The 26,329-nt window shown below is 58.5% G+C and overlaps 2 protein-coding genes across 3 annotated transcripts; both read left to right on the plus strand.

The window, feature by feature from the left end:
• The first annotated feature begins 442 nt into the window (after nucleotides 1-442).
• MYCL (MYCL proto-oncogene, bHLH transcription factor) lies at nucleotides 443-3,982 on the plus strand. Its single transcript, XM_074162097.1, has 2 exons — nucleotides 443-950; nucleotides 3,423-3,982. The coding sequence occupies exons 1-2, from the start codon at nucleotides 443-445 to the stop codon at nucleotides 3,980-3,982; spliced, it is 1,068 nt and encodes a 355-aa protein (XP_074018198.1).
• Nucleotides 3,983-7,593: 3,611 nt separating this feature from the next.
• TRIT1 (tRNA isopentenyltransferase 1) lies at nucleotides 7,594-23,569 on the plus strand. Of its 2 annotated transcripts, none has more exons than XM_074162068.1 (11): nucleotides 7,594-7,783; nucleotides 13,790-13,930; nucleotides 14,388-14,486; nucleotides 14,696-14,844; nucleotides 15,738-15,880; nucleotides 16,152-16,263; nucleotides 16,843-16,955; nucleotides 18,121-18,198; nucleotides 19,931-20,040; nucleotides 20,376-20,493; nucleotides 22,922-23,569. In XM_074162068.1, the coding sequence occupies exons 1-11, from the start codon at nucleotides 7,604-7,606 to the stop codon at nucleotides 23,065-23,067; spliced, it is 1,389 nt and encodes a 462-aa protein (XP_074018169.1). In that variant the 5' UTR covers nucleotides 7,594-7,603; the 3' UTR covers nucleotides 23,068-23,569. The 2 variants fall into 2 exon arrangements, with proteins under 2 accessions (XP_074018169.1, XP_074018168.1); XM_074162067.1 differs by having other exon boundaries at nucleotides 7,604-7,783; nucleotides 14,699-14,844.
• The last annotated feature ends 2,760 nt before the right edge of the window (nucleotides 23,570-26,329 follow it).

Raw genomic sequence — 26,329 nt, forward strand, 5'->3', positions numbered from 1 at the left:
CGCCGTTAGCAGGACCGGGGAACCCGGGGGGAGAGGGGGGGGGGGCCCGCGGCATTCCTCACACCGTACCCCTCCGGCGGGGGGGGGGGGGGGGGGGCGGGCCAGGGAATACGGCAAAGCCCCGCCCTCTATGCAAATCTAAGCCCTGTGATTGGTGGGAGGGCGGGGCCGGGCGCCGCAGACAGGCTATAATAGCGGGGGGGGGAAACAATGCACCCACGGTCCCGGCTGGGTGGCTGGTGCCGGCGCGACCCGCAGCGCCGGGTGAGGGTGGGTGTATCGGGGGTGGGGGCTCCCCCACTTCCTCCATGGGGCTGGGGGTGCCCCTTTCCTGAGCGGGGTTGCAGATCGGGCGGGGGATACCTCCTTTTCTTTCTGCGCCCCCCCCCGCCTTTGCCGCCACCAAGCTTTGCCACCTCCCCCCCCATCCCTCAATGCGGAGATGGAGTTTGACTCCTACCAACATTACTTCTACGACCATGACGCCCAGGAGGATTTCCACCGCTCCACGGCACCCAGCGAGGACATCTGGAAGAAGTTCGAGCTGGTCCCCACGCCCCCCCTCTCCCCCCTGGGTACCCCCGGGGAGAAAGCCTGCTGCTCGGGGGCGGAGGAGCGCTCCGGCTGGCTCTCCCGCTACTGCCTGGCCGGGGACGAGCCGGAGTATCTCATCGGGACGGGGGAGATCTTCGGGAACCTGAGCGCTTTCATCCTCAAGGATTGCATGTGGAGCGGGTTTTCAGCCCGGGAGAGACTGGAGAAAGCCATGACAGAGAAACTTTCCACGGGCACGCAGAGGGCCACCCCGCACAAACCCTCTTCATTCGCCCAGGATTTTGGGTTCAGCAGCTCGGTGAGCGAGTGCGTGGATCCCGCCGCCGTCTTCCTTTGCCCGTTGGCCGAGAGCAAGATCCCCGCATCCTCGGGATCCGAGGGCCAAAGCGATTCTGGTAAGGGACCGAGGTGCGGGCTTGCCCCCGGCCCAGCCTTGCTGCCGCCCTCGGGGAGCCCGACGTGGAGGACACGCGTGTCCACGCGTGTGCGTGTCGGGAGCCTCCCAGCCAGGCAGCGCCTTTGTTGAGGCTCCCGGCGAGCCCCGGTCCCGGCCCCACGAACAAAGCGGGCTCGGCTGCTCCGCTTCCCGCGGGGCTTCTCCTCGGGAAACCCCTGCCCCTCGCAGAAAGGTGCGTGGGGCTCCCCCCCGGCCGCTGCGTGGGTCTCTGGTGGCCCCTCTCGCCCGTCCCGGCCCCACGGGACCCTCGTGGGCAGGTTGGCCAGGGGCAAGTTTGCAGCTGAGCGTGGGAAGTTTGGGTTTTTCGAGCCTTGCAGCGTGCTCGGCTGCCGGCTGCTAACCTCGGCTGCTTCCCCTGGCCCCCACGCTCACGGGGGCCCACCCGGGACGGGTTTTCCTCGGGACAAAAGGCAAAATATCCCCTGGGGCCGGCAGGTTGCGGAGCAGCAGCCGCGTCCCCCGAGGCGGTGGCTCGGTGGGATGGGCAGGGACATCCCGCATCAGGCCCCCCCGGGGCACGTCTGCTTGTCCCGCGTGGGAGTGAGGGGATGGCGTGTTTACACGGGGAGGGGGGGGGGGGTCGGGCTGGGAAGCGTCTGCCTCTGAAACCCACCAGCCAAGGGCAATGTGGTGCCACCCTCCCCCCAGCATCTCAGCCCGTAACCATCCATTTTCAGTCCCTATTTACCACCATCCCCCCCTGGGGGCTTCCCAAACCCGCCCACCCCGTAGCCCCGGTGGGGGCCGTACGTTGTTTTCTTCCCCCCCCCCACCTCCCACGGGCTGACTGGGCTGCCGTGGAAGCGCTGACGCGGTGCCGTGACCCCGTTAATAAATCTGCCGGTGGCAGCGACCTGCGCCGGTGAGTCACGGCGCGGGACGGGGGACTTAATGCCATTAGGAGCCCGGGGACGGTAAGCAGGTCGCGGGCGTTAAGAGGCTTAACCCAAATTGATGGGGGCCGCCTGGGGATGAAGTGGGGGCGCGTGTGTGTGTGTGTGTGGGGGGGGGGGGGGTGTCGTCCCGGTCCTGGGCTCGGTCCCGGTCCCGATCCGGCCGCGCCACGTGGGCGCCGAACAAAAAGCAACAGATTGCAAACAATGAGAGGGGCCGCGGTGATGGACAGGGGCGGCGGCCAATGGGATGGGGCGGCAGCCGGCTGGCCCCGCCGGATAGCCAATGGGCGGCTCGGGGGGGCGGGGTCCCGCCGTCCGACTTTTATTAATGGGACGGCGGGGAGCGTGTGTGTGTGTGTGTGAGGATTGTGCGTGTGTATGTGTGTGTATATACACGTGGCTGAGACCGGCCGGGTTGTGACAGTGATGTGACGCTGTGTGGGGGCAGCGAGTGCCCCCCCCCACCCCCCCCCCTTCTCCCTCCAGTAGCTGGGTGGTTTGGGCTTGCTGGGCAGAGCCCCCAGAGCCCGGGGGGGGGAGCCGGGGTGTGCGTTGGGGACCACAAGCAGGAGGATGAGAGCCCAGCTCCTGCAGCCACCCCTGGCCCTGTCGCAGGGGGGGTGGGGAGCAGGCCCAAGATGATGGTGGGAGTTTGAGCATCTCGGGGGACTAAGTCTAAGAAAAAAGGCGGAAGCGCGTTCCTGAAGAGAGAGCGACCACAGGAGCGTCTGGAGCCAGGTCACCCCTCTGTCCCCAGGGGCCAGCTTTGTGCCACTGGGTCGGGACAAGCTGCAATGACAACAGCAGGGTGTTTTGGGTCCAGTTGTGCTTTATTTGGGTCTTGCTGTTCGCGGCTCTGATAACCTCCCCCCACGCTGACTGAACCTCGTCTGTTGGAAGGACCCCTTCACCTCTCCCTCCCCCCCTGCACTGCGGGGGGATTGTCCCCTCTGTCCCCAGGGAGCCAGGGCTGAATAGGATTTATCACTTGTGAAAAGTCACAAGTCCCCGAAGTGGGAAGCTGCAGCCAAGGGGAACAAAGGGCAGCTCTGCCCCCATGTCCCTCATCTACAATTCCAATGGGCCATGAAAGCGTCTGACCAGGATGAACTTTGGAGTTAGGCTCTCCCAGGTCCCCAGCATCCTCCTCCTCCTGTGAGTGTGTCCCCCCCCTGGGGAAGATGGGCTCTGGTGTTTCTTGCCCGATGATCCTTTATTCTGCACACGTGTTGCTCCTGGTGCAGAAGTAAAGCCCTATCCCAATTTCAGGAGACTGGGCACACCAGTGCAGAGGGAAAGCTCCTTCCTTTGCGATGGTGTTGGAAATGCACCTAAATCACCTAATCCTTTCTGGAGGTCTCAGAGTGGCTTTGCAGTTCATGAGCGAACTTCTGTGGGATGGCAGCAGGGAGACCATCTGAGGGCCTCGGGGAGCCCCAGCAGGTTGATGAGGGGGTGACCAGAGGCTCCCAACTGATAGTGACTTCTTGTTTTGGCTTGTCCCTTTTGAGCAGAAGGCGAGGAGATTGACGTGGTGACGGTGGAGAAGAGACAATCGCTCAGCCTGAGGAAGCCGGTCACCATCACACTGCGCGCTGACCCCTTGGACCCCTGTATGAAACGCTTCCACATCTCCGTCCACCAGCAGCAGCACAACTACGCCGCCCGCTCGCCACCAGACGTCTGTCCCCCACCAGAGCCACCCCAGCAGGATGAAGATGAGCCACTGACCACCACGGAGCCCACCCCTGCCATCACGCTGCCTGAGCCTGGCTTGCCGAAAGCCAGCAGCAGCCCCGGCTCTGACAGCGAGGACGTGGCCAAGAGGAAAAACCACAATTACCTGGAGCGCAAGCGGCGCAACGACCTGCGCTCGCGCTTCCTGGCCCTGCGGGACCAGGTGCCCGGGCTCGCCAGCTGCCCCAAGACGCCCAAAGTGGTGATCCTGAGCAAATCCTCCGAATACCTGCAGTCGCTCATCAGTGCCGAGAGGAGGATGGCGGCCGAGAAGCGGCAGCTGCGGCTGCAGCAGTCCCAGCTGCTCAAACGGATTGCTCACCTCAAGGGGCACTAGCACCCAATGTGCCCACCACCCTGGTCCCCATGACTTTCCCCCCCCCTCCCCTCCCCGTCCCGCCCCTTGGCTCCCTCTCAATTTGCACATTTTTTAATTTTTTTTTTTTTTTTGGGTTGGTTGTTGAACTGTTGGCCCCAGGGGGCTGGAGCACGCGGCGGTTGCTGTATGTGGGGTGGGCATGGGGGTGCTCCCAGGTGCAGGGATGGGGTCACAGCAGGCCCCTCCTTCCCCCCCTCCCGGTGGCATCACCTGCCTTGGGCTGGCTTCTTGGCACTGGGTGTTGCAACATTTCCCCTGTCCCCCCTGTGAAGCTTTCTCAAGTGACTGCTTCAATTCACGGGCTCAACTCCGTTCCCCCTCCCCTGTACCCCTCTCTGCTGTTTGCCACCCACAGCATCGCTGGGAGCTGCCCCTGGGTGTCCATCTCGCCCCAAAAATCCCAATGGTCTGCTTTGGACACGGAGAGCCCAGCACACGGGGGGTTGTCTCTGGATGGATCCCCATGGAGATGGCGGTGGCAGGAGGATGTCTCTCACCGGGGTTAACAGCACCCTGTGGACGATCCCCTTGCTCGGCTGGACCGTACCTCACTTTCTTATCACTTCACGCAGTAGCTTGTCTTGAATTTTGTGTTCTAGAAACTGCTGCTGTAACTGCGAGTCTTATACTGGAGGCTGTGTTTTTATACTGTATTTTTGTACCACTTTTTGAGAAGTATCGGTAAAGAGTTTGCTTTTTTTATATATATATAAAAAACTTTTTTTTTTTTTTTTTGGAGGGGGGGTTCTTGCTGTGGGGGAAGGCTCAGTCCTGCTGCACTTTAGGGAGATCAGGAAGGGGCTGGCTCTTGCTGGACCTTTAAGCTGAGTCCTCGCAGAAGCCAGTTTCCCCCTTGCAGCTCTCCAAACCACCCATTTGCAATAACGGGATTTTTTTTTTTTCCCCTTTCCCATCCTTCTGAGCATCCTTGTGACCTCCTTTTTCCCACCCTTGCGAGCACCTCCTCACCAGCAGCCACTTAAAATCCCCAGCGAAGCTTTGGGCGTTGCAGGGAGCCTGGCTGGAGGGGACAGGGTGGGTGAGTGGAGGGGCTTCGAGGCTTCCCCTTGCCGGTGCCATCCTGCTGCCCAGCCTGTGGTGGGGGGGTACATGGGTGGCAGAGTCCCTTGTCCCCTCCCAGGGGTGCTCCTGCAGGATGGCCCCTTTGGGTCCCCGCTGACCTGCTGAGAACCGTTAGAGTTAACACTGTGGTCGGATTTAGCACTTTCTTCATTACCTCACACTTCATAAATAAATAAGTTTGCAACAGCCTGGGTTGGCTTTTTCCATGCAGGCGGCTGTGGGTTTCCATGCATTGTGCCACGATGCTCCCGGGGAGGAGGGCTGGCCTGGCCACCTTGTTTTGGGGTGTCCTGGCTGCTCACAGACACTAAAATTAATATATTTTTTGCTAGGGCTTGGCTGCCTCGCTGAGCTCTTTGTCCTGGCTTTCTCCCAGCGATCGAAACAGAAGTGGTTACAGCAGTGGGGCCAGGGAAACGAATCACCTGGATTATTTTTCCTCCTTTTAAGTGGCTTTGTTGGCAAGGAGAGGCGGAGAGCCCACACTGGGCTTGGAGAAGGCTTTGGTGTAACTGTAAACCCCTCTAATGGGGCTCGGGGCAGTCAGTGTGGGGCGATCGCTGCCCCCTGGGTCAGGGGATGGGGCTGTGGTTGGCAGTAACCCTATAGGGAGGGGGGAATGCAATCCCCCAGCTTCAAGGGGCATCGGAGACTTCATATACTCAGATCTGCCGAGTGGGTGAAATTATATATATGTGTGTTCTCCCTGCCGTCCCCGAACCCGATGCTTTTGAGTTTCCTTTATACTGACGGCAAAAAGTCTTACTCTAAATGCAAGAGGGACACGGGATCCTGTTACTGCTGAGAAGTCAGGAGAGAGCAGCGGCGGCGGCTGCTGCTGCAGGAGACTCAATCACCAGGGCCAAGCCAGCCTTAAAAAGCAATGATTCTGCACAGAAGCTCTTTAAATACCCGCTCCCTTCGGTTCCGGCAACATTTTGTGCTTTCTGCATGTTGCATCATGCCGTGTCAAAGCGTTTTAGAGCTGTATTAAAAGGTGCTCAGAGGAACCGCAGCTTAAACAGGGAGCAGGGTGACCTAAATCTGACACCTCGCCCATGCGCAGGAGACAAAGCCCAGATGTACCAGTCCCTCAAACGTTTATTTTTGTTGTGTGTCCACTGACACATGCAGACCGGTGTCTTTTTTCAGCTCAAGGTGACCCTCTTGATAAGGTTTTTAGTAAGGTGCGCTTTTTCTTTTCACGCCGAAGGCGCATAGGATGTTTAAAACATTATTTTTCTTTCTGGGAAATGATGTGCGGATCCTGTGACCTGAACTGAGACCATCATCAGTGGAAAATGTAGTTGGTCTCAAAGCAAACTGAGGAGCAGTTGCAGTTTTGCACATGCCTTTGAGTTCTCCTGCTTAAAGCCCTCATACATAAATATATATCTCCCCGAAACTTCCCTGCTTACTAAAGCAGATGTCTCCTCTCACATTGCCACGGTAAGGATGAGGAAAGCAGACTGAGAGCGCTATGAAGCGAGCAAAATAAACACACAGGGCTTTTCCTTCTTCCTTGTTCTCCAATTTGCAAGTGTCGGCTGTAACCGTCACAATTCCACATTCCCAGACCTGATACGGTTATATTTTTAATGCACGTTATCCTGCTTCTTGCGACTCGCCCCCTTCCCTCTGCTACCGTACCCCCCCCAAACTGCCTCTGTTTTCCCACTGTAGCCCCGGTTTTGTGGGGGGCAGCCTCAGCCAGCTCGGGGGTGCCGCAGGCGCGGTGCCGCCTTCACGCCTGGGCTGGCAAATTTTTAGGACAGTTTGCCCGAGGCAGCGATAATCCCTTCCCCTCCGAGGGGGGCCGGCTGCCCGCACCCCTCCCTGGCCCGCAGCCTCCTGCTCCCTGTTGCTATGGCAAAGGATGTGTGTTGCCAGGGAGAGCGGCAGAGCCGAGGTACCCTCCTCCCGCCATCGCCATGGCAACCGTCTCCCTGCCTTCCCTCCCCTCTGTTGCCACGGAGACAGTCGCCCCGCTCCCCCATCTCCCCGTGTTGCCGTGGAGATGGGGGAGGACCGGCCCCCTCGGGGGCTGCGGTTGCCACGGCAACGCGCTCCTCTCTGTTGCTACGGCAACAGCCCCGCTCCTCATCCTCCTGCCCCGTTGCTATGGCAACAGCATCCTTCCCACCCCATCCTACCCCCATCCCCCCCAAAAAATAGGTACCACGGGGCAGAACCCCTCTCGTGGACACGGCCTGGGGGCGGGGGGGCCTAAAGGGTGGGGGGTGCCAGGGGGACCCCAAAAGGGGCCGGGGGCGTGGGGATGGGCAGGGGACAAGGATGGGGACACGGGCCGGGGGGGGCGCGGGGATGGGCAGCGGACAGCGATGGGGACCCGGCATGGGGACACGGGGAAGGACCCGGTCCGAGGGACAGGAACCCCGCCTGGCAGACGGACACGGGGCACAGGGCCCGGCCCCGTCCTCCCCGCGGCTGGCCCCGGCCCCGTCCCGCCCCCGTCCCGCCCGCCCGTCCGTCCCCATGGCAGCCGCCGGGCCGGGCCGGGCCATGGCGGCGGCCGCGCTTTGCCTTGGCCGGGCCCCGCCGCCGCCGCGGCCGCTGGTGGTGATCCTCGGCGCTACCGGCACCGGCAAGTCGGCGCTGGCGCTGCAGCTCGGGCTGCGCCTCGGCGGGGAGATCGTCAGCGCCGACTCCATGCAGGTACGGCCGGGACCGGCCTCCGGGGAGCCGGGGAGGCCGGGGATAGGCCCGGAATGTAGGCCCGGGAGTAGGCCCGGGGGGCCGCGGAGGCCGGGGGTAGGCCCGGGAACCGGGAGACGCCGGGGGCGGGCCTGGGGCCCAGGGAAGGCCGCGGCTGGGCCCGGGGGAGGCCGCGGCTGGGCCTGGGGACCGGGGAAGGCCGGAGCTGGGCCCGGGATCACCGCCGGGGCCGAGGGTGTTGGGAAGCGGCCTGGCCTGGTGCCGGGGGGCGGGCAGTGAGGCCCGGTCGGGGCCCGGAGAGGCCCAGCCCCACGGGGCTGCAAGCTCAGTTCCCCCGGGGACCTCAGGCACCGTGGCCGGGTGCCTGTGGAGAGACAGCCCAGGGGACAGATCCTACCTGCTGGCTGTGCTCCTGGGCTGGCCCTGGTGTCCCCGTCCCGGTGGCCAGTTGTTTGTTTTCAGGTGCGCGGTGTCACAGTCTCCCCTCCCGCTGTCGGGGGAGCTGCCATCCTTGCTCCTGAGCTCTCAGCACGGCGGCACAACCAAAACCAACATACCTCCCCCCCTCCTCCAATAAACTCATTTTCTGGAAGGAAACCAAAGAAAGGGTGTTTTAATTTTAACCTGCAAAAAGCAACGCGGAGGTGTGAGGAGCAGTTGACGAAGGGAGCACAGCAGCTGGAGTGAATCGGCAGTGAGTGATGCCCAGGATTGTGCCTGCAGATGTGGCTGACACGGACCTCGGGCTGTGGGCAACTGTGCGGGACGTGGTGCGAGTCCTGCCTGGGAAACTGCGGCTGATGGAGGCCTCGGGGTGCACGGTTCGGTTCGGGACGGTCCCTGCATTGTGCTTTGTGTCCCGGCGAGGCAGCGGTGCCAGAGGCTGTGTTATGGACATAGCGTAGGTGAGGCTGTAAGGTGGCAGCCGAAGGCCAGCAGTCCCTTCCCTGGTCACCCAGCAAAGGCCACTGATGAGATATAGAGAAGAATATTGAAAATTATGTTTACTACTTGCCCGTGACACTGTCTGTGGTCCCGTCTCCTGCTGCAAGCGGCAGCGTGGACTATATCGGTTGTACATTAGGGTCAGTAAACACCAAGGAACTGAGCCTCATTTTTTTTTGGTCCTAATTGCGTTCAGCTACAAGAGCTTTGTCACGAGATGCAGATTCCAGCCACCGCAGGGATTTTGTTATTGTTTCGTAAAATGTTTTCCTTCCTAACCAACACTTTCACCGTTCTCTTTCTAGAACGCCTGAACTTTCCATCAAGTTTAACGTTTAACATATTTGTTACACTCTTTTTAAAAAGGTGTTTTCTGCCAACAAAACCCTTTGCCCTTTGTGCTGCTCGGAGATGGACTCTCGCTGTCTTGCAGCCACCTCTGGGTTTCCTGCACCAGGCTGCTGATGCTGGCCTCTGTTTGTATCCTCCTGGGGATGCAGCCCGGGATGCGGTTGGCTTTCTGGGTTACCAGTGCACATTGGGGGGTGGTTTTCTCCTGGCTGGGCTGGGGCAGCTTTTGGTCGGCTGCTGTTAAATTTCCAAGGCGAGTTACTTCGCTCTAGTGTCCGCATCAGAAACATCTCTGAGCAGGGCTTGGCTCGTGCAGTTTTACTGGTACCGACCTTCCTGATCCGGACAAGCCCCAGAGCTTTTGTTTGGTTATTTGTGCCCGTTTGTGTACTGTGAGTGCTGAGGTTCTCAGACCTTGCGGCGACGGCCAGCCCAGCGTACGGCGGGTTTGAGTATCAGGGAAAGGGCTGCTGGCTTGAGCGATCCTGCGAACGCGAGACTCCTGTTGCGTCCCGAGCTCTGCAGACGTGGCTGGAGCCGGCTGACACGCTGCGGATTCTCCTTTCACGCTGGTGGATGTTTTGAAGCGTGTATTTTGTGCTCTGGTTGTTTCAGGTCCCACTATGGGAATGCAGGCGCTGGGAGGACTCTGGCTGCAGGCGCCCAATGGCATGCGGGCTCGAGTGGCTCTTGTCCTCCTTTCCTTTTAATCTCATTCTAGCGTGACTGTGAAGCGAGAGCCGAGCAGCTCTGCTACTTTTATCCCGTAATACAGCGTGCTTTCGGCGTGGCCTCTTGGGGCGGCGAGGCGGGGGAACCCTGCTTCTCCACAGCCCGAAGGCACAGCCTCCAGCAGCTCCCGGCTGCGCCTCCCCCACCACGCTCCACTAACCCCCGTGCCCCGCTCAGGCGGCCGCAGCCAGCCAACTGGGTCTGCTTTCTTGCTGGCTTTGTTCCCGCGGAATATTGTCTCCCTGCTTGCCTATCCCTCTCTGCCAGGCAGAGCTGGCTCCAGTGTCCTTGCGGAAGAATCGCCCGGGTCTTAAAAAAAAAAAAACAAAACAAAAAAAACAAAAAAAAAAAACAAAAAAATCCCATTGCTCATTCTCGACTGACAGCTGCCAGCGACCGTGTCGCCCTCGGCCCCCTCTTGTCCATTCATCGCTGCGCCCCGTGCGGGCTCTGCCGAGCTCTGACAAATGCTGGCAGTGTTTTTGGGCAGCTGCTGGGGCTGGAGCCAGGCTCGGGAAGGGGTCGGGGAGCCCCGAGCCCACCTGTTCCCGCACACAGGCACCCCTCTATCTCCTCGGCGTATTCGTCATGGCCCTGAGTCGCTGTGGTCAAATTACAGATTTATCTGCTGCCTGCGTGCGGCTCAGGAGCTCTGGTTAATCTGGTGGCCTCTTAATCTTTCTTTTTGTCCTTTCTGGTGCCAGTTTGTCATCCCAGTGAGTTTCCTTTAGGAGTAAGTCATTCCCCAGGGAAGCCAGGCAGGGCTTCTTCCTTCCTGGCTGAGCAGTTTGTGAACTGTGATCCCGGTGCCAGTGGCCCTGTCTGCTCCCGATCCCACTGTCCCTTGTGGATTCCATACTCTGAGGTGGCGATGCAGCCCTTCTCTGGAGGCTGTTGCAGCACACTGGCTACAATTATCAGTTGGTGTGTCAAGTCAGGACACCCTAAGAGCCTTTGCTGACATCCTTCTTATGGCAGGGATCGGAGAGGGGAGTGAGTCATGCTCTCCTTGGTTTGGGTCCTCCATGCCCCTCTCCAGGACATCCTTTGGCCCCTGTGAAGTCTTCATTCTCTTCCCAGTGTAGGTGGCTTGGATGTGTCTGGAGTCCCCATGATGCACAGCCGTCATGCCATAGAATCACAGAATGGTTTGGGTTGGAAGAGACCTTAAAGATCATCCAGTTCCAACCCCCTGCCATGGGCAGGGACACCTCCCACCAGACCAGGTTGCTCAAAGCCCCCTCCAACCTTTGCTACTGTGCGCCCTGCACTCAGGACAAAGGGACAGAGTTTGAGATCGTGTGTGAAATGGGTGGCAGAGTGACGGTTTGGGAGAGCCCACCCTTCCCGGCTGCGGGCTGAGCATCCTCAGGCACCGTTTCCCGAGGATCGCTGGTGTTTGTGTCTCCTGCCTTAGTTTCCCCACCCATGAGAAGAGGCGACGGCGTGACCTTGCAGCACCGTGCTGTGAGCCGTGGGGCTGACCTGCCCGGGCTCTCAGCGGCAGAGGTGGGAGGACGCCGTCAAGGCTAAGCATCTTTAGTCGCCGGCTTGTATTCGGTGTCTCGGAGGGCTGCTGCTCCAGGCTGCCGCTAATCTGTTTTGGGGCCTTAGAAAGCAACAAAGGCTTATCTGAGCCGCTTGCTGAAAATAGAAATGAGTGTCGGGAGGACGTCTCGGTGCGAGGCCCTGCCGACAGCCAGCTGGTGGAAACCTTCTCTGAGCTTTGCTGGGTGTGTGTAAAAGGCTGCCTTTGTTTCCTCCCAGCCCACACACTGACATCGCATTCCTCCTCCTCTTGTTGCCAGATATTCAGGGAGACTCTCGGTGTTTAATCTCCAGGAGAACCTTGGGGGATTGGAGCCTGGGCTGTAAATCCCGGCTCTGTCCGCGCGGAGCAGTGGGAGCTCCCGGCTGCCTCCGAGCCTCCCTGTCAGCCTCTGTATTGACTGGGATTTCAGGCAGACGAGTGGGAGTTGGAGGAGCTGGAGGGCTGGTCTGGCCCTTGCCGGGGGGAGAGAAGGCACTGAGCCAAAGCTCACCGAATTCAAAGGTTTTTGGTGTCGACTGGAGACCTGTGTTGAACGGCGCTGCTCGGCCCGGGATTGGGGAATGGAAGGGGATCAATAGGCTGCAGGCAGCCATGGGGCACGTTGGCAGAGAGCTGCCTCTTGGGCCTCTCCTTGTCTGCTCACCGTCCCCTGGAGCCAGCTGGGTTTCTGCAGGGCAGAAAGGAAGAGCATTTGGTTGCCCTCTCACTCCCCCCTCGCTTCCTGCCCCCAGGCGAGCCTTTCTCTGCTGAGGGACCTGGAGCCGGGGCTGGCACTTGCCCTCCAAGTGGCAAGTGGAAGAGTTAAGCTGGGGAGTGTCTTTTCCCGGCCACAGCCGGTTCAGCCGCCCCAGCAGCTTGCATGACTGCTCCAGGCAGGGATCGGACTTCTCTGCTCTACTAACCTCAGATCGTCCCTTGCTGCTGCTCTGTGCCTTCTGCCTGTCAGTCACCTCTCTGTCACCTTGTCCTTTGGTCTGGGACCAGGGAAGGCAGTGGGTGGAGGCCGGAGGCTTGGCAGCTTCTCAGAGGGGATTAAGGGGAAATTTGTTTCTGGAAGGCTGGTCCTCTGGCTGGGGTGGTTTCTGGGTGATGGAGGAGGAAATGAGTACAGCCGTTTTCAGTCTCTTCTCCCATCAGGCCAGTTCATCCCAAGCTGGGAGACTGCTCCAGGCGGGGAGGTGCTGGGAGCTAAACACATCCTCCTTGTGACCACGGCACTAAGAAGAGCCTTAGCCACTGTCTGGCACAGAGGATGCTTGGTCCTTGGCATGGTGCAGGGACAGAAAGGCTTTCTGTGCCTCACTGCCACTACGTCCGTGCTGCCAGCACCCTTGGGCTGTGTGTCCCCGCTCTGATCTCTCTTTGCAGCTCTGCGGAGCCTCTCAGCACCCACTGACTGGCATCACTGGGGCAGTGCTGGCGGTCCAGGAGCACCCCATAGTGAGGAGGGCTGAGTTTGCCATGGGGAGCAGGGCGAGGAGCCTTCTTCCCTTCTCTTGAGTGAAAGATGGTGTCATCTCAAAGGCTTCTTCTGTTCATGGGACGCCATGGGGATGGGATGCCAAGCTGAGGCGGCTGCGGTGCTTGCACAGCCTGGGTCTGTGGGCTGGGCTGTGGCTGTGGCTTTATGCAGCCTGGAGGGTGGATTTGGGCTGTGGCTCAGATGCAAGTGCTGAGATTGCAGGTGGCCTTGTCATTCTTTACCAAGAATGCTCCCGAGGGCTTGGTTCGGGTTGCTTTTCCTTCTGCTCTGCTTTTAGCTGTCTAGCTGAGGGCCAGCATCTCTCGACGGTGCTCTTTGAGGTTGTATATCCCAAACTCGACATGGAAGAGGCACCTCGAAGCAGCGAGATGCTGCTGGTTGCGATCACCAGTGTCTCCTGCCTCTTCTCCCCTGCGGTCATTGGCCTGCACCAATGTGTTTTGCTCCTCTCTGTCCCTTGGTGAGAGCAGGCAGCAGACGGAACATCAAGCTTCTATGGCGGGCATGAGCTGAGACCGTTTGTGTGTGTTTAAGAGGCTCCACGAAGTTGCACGTTGCATCCAGAGAGATCTTGGTCGGTTACGCTGAGCGGGCTCTGACACCGCTCTCTGATTGCTCCATCAGCCTTTCCGTCTCCAACTGCAGGGTTATATCAGACCAGGAAAGCAGTTGTGAGCGGTCACACTCACGGTTCATCTCCCGAGGGCAGGAACAAACACCGGAGAGAGGCAGTTTGGCCCTGGCAGGAGCAGGTGTTGGCAGGATTCCTGCTTCCTCACCTGAATGGGGCACATGGCCCTGCCTGGGCTGCTCCTCCAGAGACCGCCAAGGGGCTTGGAGGGGTGACAGGGGCAGGCAGAGGCTGTGCATGGGGGCAGGAGTGGTGGTCGGTGGGGTTTTCATGGAACACAGAGGTGAATAACAGGGCTCTTCTCTTACCCAGGTGTACAAGGGCTTGGACATCATCACGAACAAGGTTTCTCCCCAGGAGCAGCGTCTGTGCAGACACCACATGATCAGCTTTGTGGATCCCCTTGTCTCTAACTACACAGTGGTGGATTTCAGAGACAAAGCCGTGGCTCTGATATCCTTTCACGCTGCAGCCTGCCTGGCTCAGCAGATACGGACTCCCCCCCCTCCGCAGCCAGCCCTGCAAGAGAGAGCAGTGTTTGCATCAGCCTTGGGCTCTCCACGTTGCAACTAACTCGGGTTTTCAGAGGATACTGCTGGAAAGCGGGGCTTGGAGCTTCTTTTTTCCCAGCTAATGCTCAGGGCAGCCTCCCCTCGGCACTGGTTGGGGAAGATCTCTGCTGCGCTGCAATACTGCAGAGCTGGGTATTGCCCTCCCTGGCAGTCCCTGGGTGTCCCTGAGTTTTGGTGGTAGCAGAGGATAGCGAGAGATGAGGGACACCTATAACCCTGTCCTGCAACCTCACTGGCTCCTTGGGGCTGGGAGAGTGGTATCTGGGGCCCCGGCTGCTGCTCCCCACAGCCCTCCCTCCCTGCCGTGCACCTCTGCTTACGTTCCCTGACTGTGGCACATCGAAGATATCTTTGCCCGAGACAAGATCCCAATTGTTGTGGGAGGAACCAACTACTACATTGAGTCCCTGCTCTGGAAGGTCCTTATCAACACCAAGGTACCGTTGTGGGCCTGTGTTTGCCTCTGGGAAAGGGTGATTCCCGTATTCAGGCTTCCTGCGAGCAAGCATGGTCCTTCCCATGCTAGAATGGGGCAAGGAGACCCAAAAGCCCCTTATTCACCCCGTGGGTCTGGGGGACCATCTTGCTAGCACTGGCCTCGCTCATGGATGAGTCATTTGACTCAGGGCTACCTGGTGCCCCACAGGAGAAGGCCAACACGGCCCCTGGGCCAGTCACCGACAGGAAAGTGGAGCTGGAGCAACTGGACGGTGTGGAGCTCCACCGCCGCCTGAGCCAGGTGGACCCAGAGATGGCGGCCAAGCTACACCCCCACGACAAGCGCAAAGTGGCCAGGTGAGCTTGGCGTGCTGGGGCCAAGGGGTGCTCAGCACCCCTTCCTGAGGGAATTGCGGGCCTGGGAACATGGCAAGATGGGCTCTGCCATCCCAGGTGGGTGCTCCTAACCTCTTAGCAAGGTTCTTAGGGACCTCAGAGCACTGGTGTTGGGGAGCGCTCTGGGATCTGAGACCTTTGGCCAAGCAGCCCCCAGTTTGAACTGTTTTTGGGGGCCAGGACAGTGCTTGGCTCCTGGCTTGTGTGCACCAGGGGTGCTCCCACTGCCGTGCCCCAGCAGCAGGGTTTATCTGGAGCTATTTAAAGAGCAAGCTGCCGTGCTGGCTGAGTAACATACCTGAGCTCTGTGGGAACAGCACGGCAGCAAGACCAGGCTTGCTGCTTTGGTGAGCCCATCCCAGCCGAGCCCTGGCCCCGGGGGGGAGCAGAATGCCGCCCACCCCATTCGCACGGTGCAGGGGGATGGAGGGTTGGGCACCCCGCGCAGCTTCCTCCACCTCCCTGGCTGGGCTGGGCTGAGCTAGCAGTAATTCTTCACAGCATCGGCAATGCCAGCCCCTTCCCTGCAGCCCTGCATGGCTGGAAAGGGCAGGGCTGGAGCCAGAACCCCGTCCCCTGCAGGGTTTGTCCCAGTGCCAGGCAGGAGTGGGTGGCTGTGCTCTGGGCTCCTTGGGTGCCATCGCTGCGCTCTGCACTGCATCGCACCCCCAGGACCTGGGTGTGCTTGGGATGCTGGGCACGGGATGGGGCAGAAACCTGCCCCCCACCCCCATGAGAGGGTTGGATCCCAGCGAGTGTCTGCGGTTCCCTTTACTGGAGCCTCCGGGGCTGCTGGGGAAATGGAAAAGCTCATCCTCACCCAGCCTCTGAGCTCTGTCTGTCTCTGCTTACAGGAGCCTCCAAGTGTTTGAAGAGACGGGGATCCCCCATAGTGAAATCTTGCACGAGCAGCAGGAGGAGGAAGGTGGGGGACCCTTAGGGGGGCCCCTGAAATACCCCCATTCCTGCATCTTGTGGCTCCATGCAGACCAGGCAGGTGAGAGTGGGCTTTGCGCAGCTCCTGGCGATGTGGGGTTGGAGCTGACTCCCTGCTCCTGCCCCAGCCTCCTCCCTGAAGAAGGCAGCAATACCTTTGGCATCAGTGGGCATGACAGAGGGCTCTCTCCTCTCTCCTGCTGGGCTCTGCCTTCCTCAGGTGGATCAGGAGGCTGGCAGTGCCAAACTGAGTCTTACCACCTTCTCCAGTTGTGGGCCTCCTGAGGGCATGGCTCCGAGCGGCTGAGTGTGTCCTCCTCTCCTCCTCCTAGCTCTGGACCAGCGGCTGGAGAAGCGCGTGGATGACATGCTGGCTGCGGGACTCCTGGAGGAGCTGCGGGACTTCCACCGACGCTACAACCAAGAGAAGGTGGCCAAGAACCGGTGGGTGTGAAGCCAGCTCCCTTTCTGCTCCCAGTCCCACCTCCAGATCCCACGCAGGGCCCAGACCAGCTCTCCCTGCAGCAGCTCCGATGTATTGCTGCTCTCAGCCTTCTCTGGGCAGTGCCCACTCCTGCGGCAGGGCCAGCAGACAGGACGGATGCCTGCCTCTGGGGTGGCACCATCAGCGGAAAAGTCTGAACCAGCCAGATCCTCCAGCACTTCCTGGCCTTCCCTGCCGGAACCCTTAGACCAGGGTTGGTCAAACAGCAGAGTCCCTGTGGGTCTTAGTGTTGAGTTAATTTTTCCTGGCCCATACCTGCCAAGTGGTGACACTTCCCCGCAGTAAAAACTTCTTGGTGCTGCCTGAGTGTTCGCACAGTGCAGCTGACGTGGGGTGGCACTGAAGGCACCAGTCCTGTGTGCCTGGTGTGGCTTGTCCCCTGAGGCCATGGGCTTGTGTCACCAGGGAAGGTCCCTGCAGGGTGAGATGCAGAGATCTGAGCTATTACGGGAAGGGTCGAGGTCTCCCACTGTTCTGAAGGTGACTGCTTTGACCCCGTCTCTTGTCTTGTTCTCCAGGCAGGATTACCAGCACGGCATCTTCCAGTCCATTGGATTCAAGGAGTTCCATGAGTACCTCGTCAGTGAGGGGAACTGCTCACCTGAGACCAGTGCTCTGCTGCTGCAAAAAGGTGAGAGGAGCACCATGCCCTGCATCCCTCAGCCCCACGCAGCTCCAGGTGACACTGCGTGATGGTCTGAACCAAGCTCAGGCCTTGGGGCAGGTCTTGTTGGGGTTGAGCTGCGCTTTTCTCTCTGCCTTTTCCACTTCTGCCAGCCCAGGAGGGCAGGAACTCCTTTTTCAGTGCTGGGAGAGCATCTCTGAGCACACCCACAGCAATTCCTCCCTCCCTTCCCCCAGACCTCCCTGCAAGATGTACTGGTCACGGTGTAACTTGGGGTCTGGAGCTGGTCCACCAGTGACTTGCGTGATGGGATCCCAGCTGGGGTGTGAGCGCTGTGGAGAACAGGGCTAGAGAGAAGGGATGAAGCAGAACTCAGCATCTGGTTCGGCAGCAGGATGGTGGGAAGGGGTCTGGGGATCTAGCAGATGACAGTGTCAGTAGTGATGCACTCTTCGATGGCGTGTGTCGTTCTGGAGCATCTGGACAGATAAGGCTGTTGTTAAAGGAGGGAGCTGCTCTGCTCCTGAAGGCCCCAGGTGGAGTCAGTCCTTGTGGAGGGTTCAGTGCGAAGGGGAGATGGAGGCTGAGGAAACCACAGAAATGATAAAAAGCTTGAAAACAAGTCTGGTGCAGAAGGGTCTTGTTGTGTCTCCTCAGGAGACGATTATGGAAGGATACAATAAGCCTGATGCTAAATATTGAAAGGTTGTACAGTGGTAAACCATCCTCTGGGACCACTGCGGGTAGGACAAGGAGTCCTGGCTCTGTTTGTGCAGGGAAGTATTCAATTAGGCATTAGGAGAGCAGTGCAGCCCCTGAACACGTTGTCTTACCCGCTAAAAGCTTCAGAGCGGAGGTTTTGGGCCCTTTCCACCCGTTCAGGGATATTTGAGGCACCTTGTCCAGCCTTTCGTGCTGCCACTGCCCCTACTCTGTCTGGCAGGGCTCACCCTCTTCACCACGATGAGTGGTTCTCCCTGTGGGCTCCGAGACCCCCGGACTGACGGCAGAAATACTTCTCTTAAGTGAACATGGGACCATCCAGCACAAACTTTGATCTCGTGTGATTTCCCCCCACTGGAGCCAGCAGCCTCTTCTCACTCCGCTCTGAGCTCAGCTGGCAGCCTTGCACCGACCTTCATTTTTATTTTTCACTCCCTCTTTTTCAAAGGGATCCAGGCCCTGAAGCAGGTCACCAAAAGATATGCCCGGAGGCAGAACAAATGGGTCCGGAACCGCTTCCTGAGACGTAAGTCTTCTGTTCCTGCCCTGCCTCCCCATCCCTGTTCTCTTTGCGTCCCTCCTCGGCACATTCCCTGCTCCCAACTCAAGGGAGGAGAGTGGTGCCTCCTCTGCTTTGGGGCAGCGAGTGTTGGGGGGGGATGTGAGTCCAGCAGAGATCAGACCATCCTTCATGGATTCTTCTGGCTGGCTCGGGCTGTCCTGGCTCTGCGAGTGTCTGCTGTGGCCAGATCCCTCCAGGATCCACCCGCCAGGCTCTGCCGTGGGTGCAATCTGAACATGTGGGAAGCAGAACAGCCACTCGTCCCTCCTGAGACAGCACACCCAGCACTGTCCAGGTCCTTCTCACTGCGTCCCTGTACCCCCCGCTGCCTGGCAAGGGAAGATCTCCCCTTTCCAACACCAGTGCCATCAGGACAGATGATATCGTGACAGAACAAAGCAAGCAAAGGCTCAGCCCTGTGGTGGGCAGCAGTAGATGATGGTGGCTGCAGCATCCTTGCAGCCTGTCCTGCTCCCGGGGGGTTCGGGGAGGGGGTCCCCAGTACATTCCCTCTCCCAGTGCACCCACCCGTGCTCCCTGTGCGGGGTGAAAAGCCCAAGTTGAGAGCTGCCCTCCAGATGAGGAGCAGGAGCCCATCGGCTGCACTTAGCCTGGGCCCTGCTCGCCGCGGTGGCAAGGAGCCAGCAGGACTTCCCCGTCCCAGCCCCAGCCTTGGAGCGGGGCCAGCGGCAGCAGCTGGGAGCTGGGCACTTGTTGAAAGGTGCTTGGGTAGGGGCAAAACAACAATAAAATAAAAAAAAAAAAAATAAAAAAAAAAAAAGAAGGCAGGGAGAAACTTGAGTCAAAAGATGGGCTTTGAAGGGGGTGTAAGAGCTTTCCTGGAGCCATGTGCTGGGTGGCTGTGGCTCACCTTTCTGGTGGCAGGTGTGCTTCAGATCAGCCCCGTTGGGAGCTTGTTTGTGGTTACAGCCATGAAAAGCAGCACCTGCTGGAGACTGGCACGCGGCGGCCTTTGATGGCTTTGTCCGAGCGGGGCCCCGTGCCCGGTCCCTGCGGGCAGGTGAGCCAGGCAGGGCAGCCACGTCGCCCGAGGGAGCGGGCACTCTCTGATTGCAGCTGCATCGCCCCAGATGGGGTGCAGCAATCCCCCCGTGCCCTCCCGCCAGGCTGGGGGAGGCCGAAGGGGTGGCTTTGAATCTGTGCCTTGTGAGGTGGAGGCATTATTAAAACATCTCCCGCCGTGGCTGCTACTGAGAGCTGGGAGTGTTGGCTCCTGCAGTCGCACAAGCAATTAGAGCTCTGAGCGGGGACCTGCACCCGCAGATTCCTCACCCAGACTCCGTGCCTGCTTTTCCTTGTAAGCTTTGTGCGATGGCTTTGTGCCTGGATCCAGCTTTTGATCTTCTGCGGCCTCCTGTGGACCGTGGCCGTGATGAAGTGGTTGCTGTTATGATGGGCTGTCTGCCTGCTTGGATTTTGTAACGCCGTCCCGAAGGCAGACAACCGTGAAGGTGCTTGCTTGAGGTCTTGGGTGCTGATTGTGAGGGTGGTGCCCCCCAAGCTGAGATCTCTGTTAATTTTGGCTCCGGAAAGGCTGGTGCCATTTGGTTCTGCACGCTAAAAGACAGTGAGATAGGCAGAGCAGATCTCCTCTGGTCACGACGTGGCCTCCTGGGTGCTAGGACGTGATGCTGGGGAGGTTCTGGTGGTGACCTGCCTTTCTGTGTCTCTCTAGGTCCTGGGCCCAACGTGCCCCCGGTGTATGGCTTGGAGGTGTCTGATCTCTTGCGGTGGGAGGAGGATGTGCTGAAACCTGCCCTGGAGATTGTGGAGAGCTTCATCCAGGTACTGGGTAACGAGTTATCACGTGAGCCGTGGCTGAGAAGCCAACTTCTTGGTAGCCCCCAGGCCCCATAACTTGGCACTTAGTGTCTCCCGAGACAGCAGGGCTGTCTGCTTTTATGTCCAGCCTTGGGCTTTCCTGGCAGTGGGAGAGGGTTCTTGCCTAAGCTGAAAATTTCTCCTAATGCCCAGTTCTCTGCTTGTCTTGCATGGTAAAACTGCAGTGTTTGTCCTGCCAACCTCAGTGTCTGTGTATGACAAGTTCACTCTACCAAAATGGAAACAGCCAAGCAGATTTTCATAGTGGGAACCAATTTGAGGCATTATTTAATCTACAGGGACGTGAGCCCCCAGTAGAGCCTGTGAAGATGGAGTACGATGTGAACGAGAACAAGCGGAGTCATCGTGTGTGTGAGCTCTGCGACAGAGTCATCATCGGGGACAGGGAGTGGGCAGGTAGGATGTGGCAACGGGGAGAGGAGAGAACCTGGAAGGAGACACAGTGACACGTAGGGATGGAGTGAGGCAGTTCTCCGGAGCAGAGCAGCTTCTTTGGCTGTCTCAGCTCGGCCGGGTGACCCTCAGCACATGATCTTGGGCTTTCAAGGATTGTTTACAGCCCGTGGATGAAAGCCGGCATTTGCAAGCCCAGAGGGGGTGCAGGAGCTGTGCCACAGCAGCCATCTGTCGGGCTTCCCCCCCTTCCCCGGCACCCAGTAAACACTGCTGCGCTCCGCCGTCACGCCAGACGTGGGGATCTATACGTCGCATCAAACCTCAGCGCTGTCTGTGTTTAGTCAGGGCTGCCGGTCCTTTTCAGCGCTTTAGATAACTTTGTCAAAAAGCACAGAACAAATCTGTTTCTCCTAAAATTCTGTTGTGCGAAATGAAAGTTTCTTAATGTTTTTAATAGCTCAGTTTTGGTCCAATATCTTCTATTTCTGAGTTTTTTGGAAAAAAAAAAAAAGAGTATTCCTGGCTGTAATGGTAATAGAAAGGGATTTTCTATTTTCAATAGACTTACTTTAAAAGAGCTCAGTTGGAATCAGATTAACTCAGTGAATTTATCTGTGCTGTGAGGCTCATGCTGAGAACCAGAAACAAAAAGTGGTGGAGAAACTGGCTGCAGAAATGAAACTGGTAAATCTCCATGTGTTGCCCGAACGCAGTATAAGCAGACACAATGCAGAGATAAATTTCCCAGGTCGTTGGATTTGAACCAGTCACTTATTCCTCTTGCTCCAGGGAGCTGCTGAAGGCAAGGATGGAAGTTGGCTCAGAATAGGAAGCTCGTTGTAGTGAGATCAGATTGTAAGTGTAATTGTTATTTTAGCTGGTCTCAGCTTGGAGGTGCCTTGAAGGAGCTCCACATACTCCAAAACTAGAGGACTCTGGAAGTCATCGAGGTCCGTGCCCTCCTTCCAGGTCCAGCAAGTTTTATGACCAAGTGGGAACCCGAGATCCCTCCAAACGCTACAGCTGCAACCGCACGTCCTGTAGGGATGTCATCCCAGATTCTGATGGATGATGACAATACCTTCCTCAACCAAGACCAGCTGTTGGTCTCTGCATCCAGCTGAATTTGGCTCAAATCCCCAGCTGGTGAGAGAAAAATAGTCCAAAACCTGGGTGTTACTTGTAACTGCAAAATGTAAAAGCTCAAAGGGAAGTGAAAACCGCAGTGGGAGCTGAGTCGAGCTGCAATCTGGTCTGTTGTCTTAAGTCAAGTTACAGATAGTCCTGGGAACTGCTTCCCGGCAGTTTTGAAAGATTGTAAAATTACATAAAATTTTAAAATTTGTATGGACTTAAAAGAGCAGACCTCCCCAGAGAGCAGCAGAAACCAATGCTTCTTCCAGCCACTCTACACTTTGGTGTTGCTTGCGACAAATTGTGAGAGGTGAGACTTTTTATTTCAAGCTGAGGGTGACCCTACAGCGTTGTGATAAAGCAGCAGCTTTGCATGTAATTTCATCCTTTGGCAGCAAAAGGGATGACTGGAAAACACCCGAGGGCCTTGATTCAGTGAGCACATACCCTCATTTAATTAAGGCCCTGCTTGAAAAGTTTGCTGCTTTAATTGCTGCTCTGATCTCTTGGAAAGAGCAAAACCGCCTTGCTAAGATGGTACCTTGGTCTGGTTACAGAAAGCACCTTCTACTTAGATAATAACACTGATATTGAGGTTTTACTGTCCTTAACCGTGTGATTCCAAACAGAAACGCAGCTCCTGCTGCCCCGCTGTGTCAGTACAAGGTGTATCCTTGGGATCACACCTCTGTTCCTGTCCGGCTGCCGCTGAAGTGCTCTCGTAGCTGGGGGCCGTGCCCTGGAGTTATGCAAAAGCATAATTATGCTCCGGGCTCCGTCCCTTTCCGTGCCGTGGATGTACAGGATATCTCCAGTGCCGCGGTGCAGGCATCTGGGCTTACAAACGGTGCTGGCGGCGCTCCATGGGGTGATGGAGAGTTGCACAACCTCACCCGCATCCTGCCATGGGCCGCCTCTTTGGTAACACTCTCTCCCGTCCTCCCGACGTCATGCCTCGGTTGGGAGCAGAACTTGCTGGGAGAGTCGAGTCCTGACAATCTGGAGTCTTCTGCATATACAAAGCCAGGGTTTTTTTTCCCCTCTCCCAGTCCTTCCTGTGGTCAGGAGGAGGCTTGGAAGGGTTGTCCCCCTTCTGAGACCCAATGTTTTTGGTCTAGAAGTGCTCTGAAAAATGTCCAGGGCAGGGCTTGAAAGTTCACTTTTCCCTGGGAATGAATTGTGCGGGAGGATGGGAAGGGAGGGTTCTCTGTGCTGCGTGGGGGGGGGGATCAGGTTGGGTGTTTCCTTCTCCGAATTCCCTGGACTTAAATGCTCTGTTTGCCTCTTCTTCCAGCTCACACACGATCCAAATCCCATCTGCACCACCTGAAGAAGAGAAGGAAGCTGGAGGCTGCCGGCCGCGCTGCAGAGACCAAGGGGGACAGTGGGGGCACGGAGACCTCAGGCGAGGACAGCAGCGTGTCTGTGCCTTTGCCGTAGGCTGCGAACCAGCTGGTGAAGGGGAGCAGGCGCGCTCCCACCTGCGCGGCGAGGAAGCTGTGTCCTGGATGGCCTGGAACTGAACGAGCTGAGTCATATTTTTTTTTCGGGATGAGGCAGGTGTGTAAGTGACGGGCAAAGGCCATCGGCTGCATCGGATCCTCTTCATGTGGCCTCATTGCGCCCTGTTCCCAGGCTTCCCCAGCTCTGCCTGGAAAGGGCTGGGCCCCCGGGGCAAGGCTGCTGCGAGCATCCTCCCATGCCAAGCATTAATTCCTGCCAGAGACGCAGCATTATCCTTGGAATGACTGAGCCGATCCTGCTGGCATGCGAACGTGTCGTTCTCAGAGACAGAAACACCCTGCGCTCCTCCAGCTTGGCCAGGAGTGAAATCCGGAGCTGAGTGAGCTCTTAACTGCCTTTATTGTGGAGAGGATATATATATATTTTTTTCCTTTTATATGGAAATAAAGTTGCAGGCTTATTGTGGGTTCCCCTCCCTATTAGCAGGCCCAGTTCTCTTGCTCTCTCCTTCCACCCGGCCCAGGTTCCCTGCTCTGGGCACAGGGCAGGACATCCAGCCCCGGCTCCTTCTTCCAGTCACCTTTCCCGCAGCTTCTGAGGGAGCGGAGCAGATGTTCTCAGCGCGGTGGAGGCCGATCCCTGGGCACGGAGCAGGTGCAGAAGGAGCTGGCACCTGTTAAACAGGAACTTGGAAATGATCTCATCAAGTTTGCAACAGATGAGGCTGTCCTAGTTAAAGCTGAATTCCCGGGGGTTTACACTGCGGTTTGGCAGCGGGAACCGGCCCCGCATTTGAATCCCGAGTTGCTGAGCAGCAAAATTCCTTGTGCTGCGTCCGCTGAGGGAGTTGGTTCCCGCCGCGTCGTTCCTGGAGGACGCGAGCGCCGTCTGCGCCACCCCGCTTCCCGGGTGCTGCTCCGGGTGGAACCGGGAGGGCCTTTTCCAAGGAATTTGGGATTCCCCTGACAAATGCAATCAATATGGTTCCTCCTTGGGAGGGTTTTTGGGGTGGTAGAGCATTTTTTTTTTCCTTTAGCTGCTTGGGGTACACCATGTGGCAGGAGGCGTCTCTCGTGGTCACCCTGCGAGGGGAAGGGCTGAGCGGGCAGATCTGGAGGTGCCTGCTCTGGTGGGGATGAGATTAAACCCCCAATTTTTGTCCCTCGGCACTGAAAGATTTCTGTTAACGCTCCGCGGGGCGGCTGCCTCGGGCCATTTGATCGGGGCGTGCGGTGGGGTGGGAGCTTGGGCTGGAGGGAATAGGCAACGAAGAGCTGGGAATTCGGGTTGGCTTTTCTCTGCCAGCCTTGGGCAGAGCTGGCAGCTTTGAGATGCTGGGCACCGCGTCCGTGGCGCTGGCTCTTTCTGCGGCGCCATCTCAACCTCTTCTCCAGCCCAGGCTTGTTCTCCATCTCCATCCCCGCTGACTCAGGCACGCGTGGATGTGGGCTCAGCCCAGCACGAGAGCTCTCAGCCAAGGGGTCCAGGACTGGAACCACGTTCTCCTGCCCTGGAGGGAGGGGGTGTAGGTGAGGCCGGGCGTAAAGCGCCCTGATGTGCTGAGCGTGGTCTTCTGATAGACACATGGACGTGTTGAGTCATCTCCCCAGGTTGGGCTGGGATCATCGGGGCAGCTCCGTGAATGGGGTGTGGGGTGGGGGTGGGATTAACTGCTGTGTCTCCTCAGCGCAGTCAGATGACCATACTGTTAGAAATGGATTTAATATCCTTAATCGGTTTAATATGAACTTTGTTATCCCCGCAGATAAATGTTATTCCTCTACCACAATAGCTGCTACTCTGCCTGTTCTCTTCCAGAGCCTGCAGCCACCCTCGGGCAGGGTCTCCCAGGCCTCCCCCCCCCTGCTCCGTGCCACCCGCTGCAGTGCCATGTTTTGGGGGTCGCAGCTCCCAGGGGGTTCCAGGAGAAGGGGGGGGTCTCTCACACTCGCTGGTTCGTGCTGTGGCTGGACTGGGAAATGGAAGGTGGAAGCGCTCCCTGATCCTGCCAGCGGTGAGGAGCGGGTGAGTTTGCTTTCTGGGAAAGGTGGGGGCTGTCGGCGAGGACACAGCTCTTTATTGACGCGGAGCCAGGGCCAGCGTCTCGGTGACGATTTGCTCTCCGAGGAAGAAGCTGGTGGCTGTTGTGCTTCTGTTGTTGGAAGGACTCGAGGCAGGGACTGGGGTCGAGCACCGGTTCCTGGCGCCGGCACACGTTCAGCTCCTGCTCCTTTTCCTCTGGGCCCTGCAGAAGGGACCAAAAACGTGAAATCTCTCTCCGGTCCCAGCCGGGACTCGCTGAGAAAGTCGTTGTGGTCTCCGGTTTCAGGCGCTGCCGGTGGTGAGCGGTTTGGGGATGGGGAACGGCACTTCCCTCCATCTGCCCTCCCTAATCCCCAGACAAACGCAGCTCTTCCATCTGTGCAGCCGGAGCCGCCGAGCCCATCACACCAGCCACTTAATCTAAATGGCTTTGGCCAAAGATAAGGTCATTAATTACACTGGGATTAGAAAACAGTGCAGGCCTGGCGTGGCTTGGCTCGCCATCAATTAAAGTCCTCGGCGCCCTGGCCCGGCAGAGCATCGCAGCTGGAGAGCTCGAGTTGGGAGAGACCTGTGCCCTCGCTGGTGGGACATCATCCCCACGGCCCTTCCTGTCCTCGGAGGAGTCCCCTCACTCGGGCACTGGCATTTCGGGACAGCGGTGGCTTGGGCTCCTGTCCCCAGGTGCCAGGCAGGGCTGGTGATGGAGGTCCCAGGGGACACCCGGGAGGAGCTCAGGGGTGGTGGCAGCCAGCGCAGCCCCGATCCTCGTGGCCGGCAGCAAGAGGTACATGGGCAGCGTCCCACCATCTGCATCCCCATCGTTCGCTACCTCCAGCCTTCACCAGCCCCTCGCCCAGCCCCGACTGGCGAAGGTTGGGCTGGCTGAGCCCCACGGCTCTCGCTTGTGGGGCTTGTGGCCACCATCCCCAGAGCTCAGAGCAGCCCCTTTGCCGATCTCAGAGCCAACGTCTGGCCGTGATGTTCAAGCGCTTGTGTTTCCTTCTGTTTCCTTCACCTTTTGGTTCCCTCTTCTTACCATGTTTTGCCTGTAAAAGGCTCCGATCCGCTCATCCCGCGGGGAATCTCTGGTCCCTGCGGTGCTGGGGTGGGATGTGCCGCCTGCTCTGCCCCACGGGGTGCTGCGTGGGGGACAGCCAGGCTGAAGCCACACACGTGACAAGACTTTGGCCTC

This window comes from Numenius arquata, chromosome 21 (assembly GCF_964106895.1).
Source record: "Numenius arquata chromosome 21, bNumArq3.hap1.1, whole genome shotgun sequence".
Taxonomy (NCBI): Eukaryota; Metazoa; Chordata; class Aves; order Charadriiformes; family Scolopacidae; genus Numenius; species Numenius arquata.

Excerpts from the sequence above, each read along its gene's own strand:
- MYCL (XM_074162097.1), top strand. The coding sequence starts at position 443 with ATGGAGTTTGACTCCTACCAACATTACTTCTACGACCATGACGCCCAG. Across the intron at positions 951-3,422 it reads CGAGGGCCAAAGCGATTCTG|AAGGCGAGGAGATTGACGTG; the intron begins GTAAGGGACCGA and ends CCTTTTGAGCAG.
- TRIT1 (XM_074162068.1), top strand. The coding sequence starts at position 7,604 with ATGGCAGCCGCCGGGCCGGGCCGGGCCATGGCGGCGGCCGCGCTTTGC. Across the intron at positions 7,784-13,789 it reads TCAGCGCCGACTCCATGCAG|GTGTACAAGGGCTTGGACAT; the intron begins GTACGGCCGGGA and ends TCTCTTACCCAG. Across the intron at positions 15,881-16,151 it reads GCTCCATGCAGACCAGGCAG|CTCTGGACCAGCGGCTGGAG; the intron begins GTGAGAGTGGGC and ends TCCTCCTCCTAG.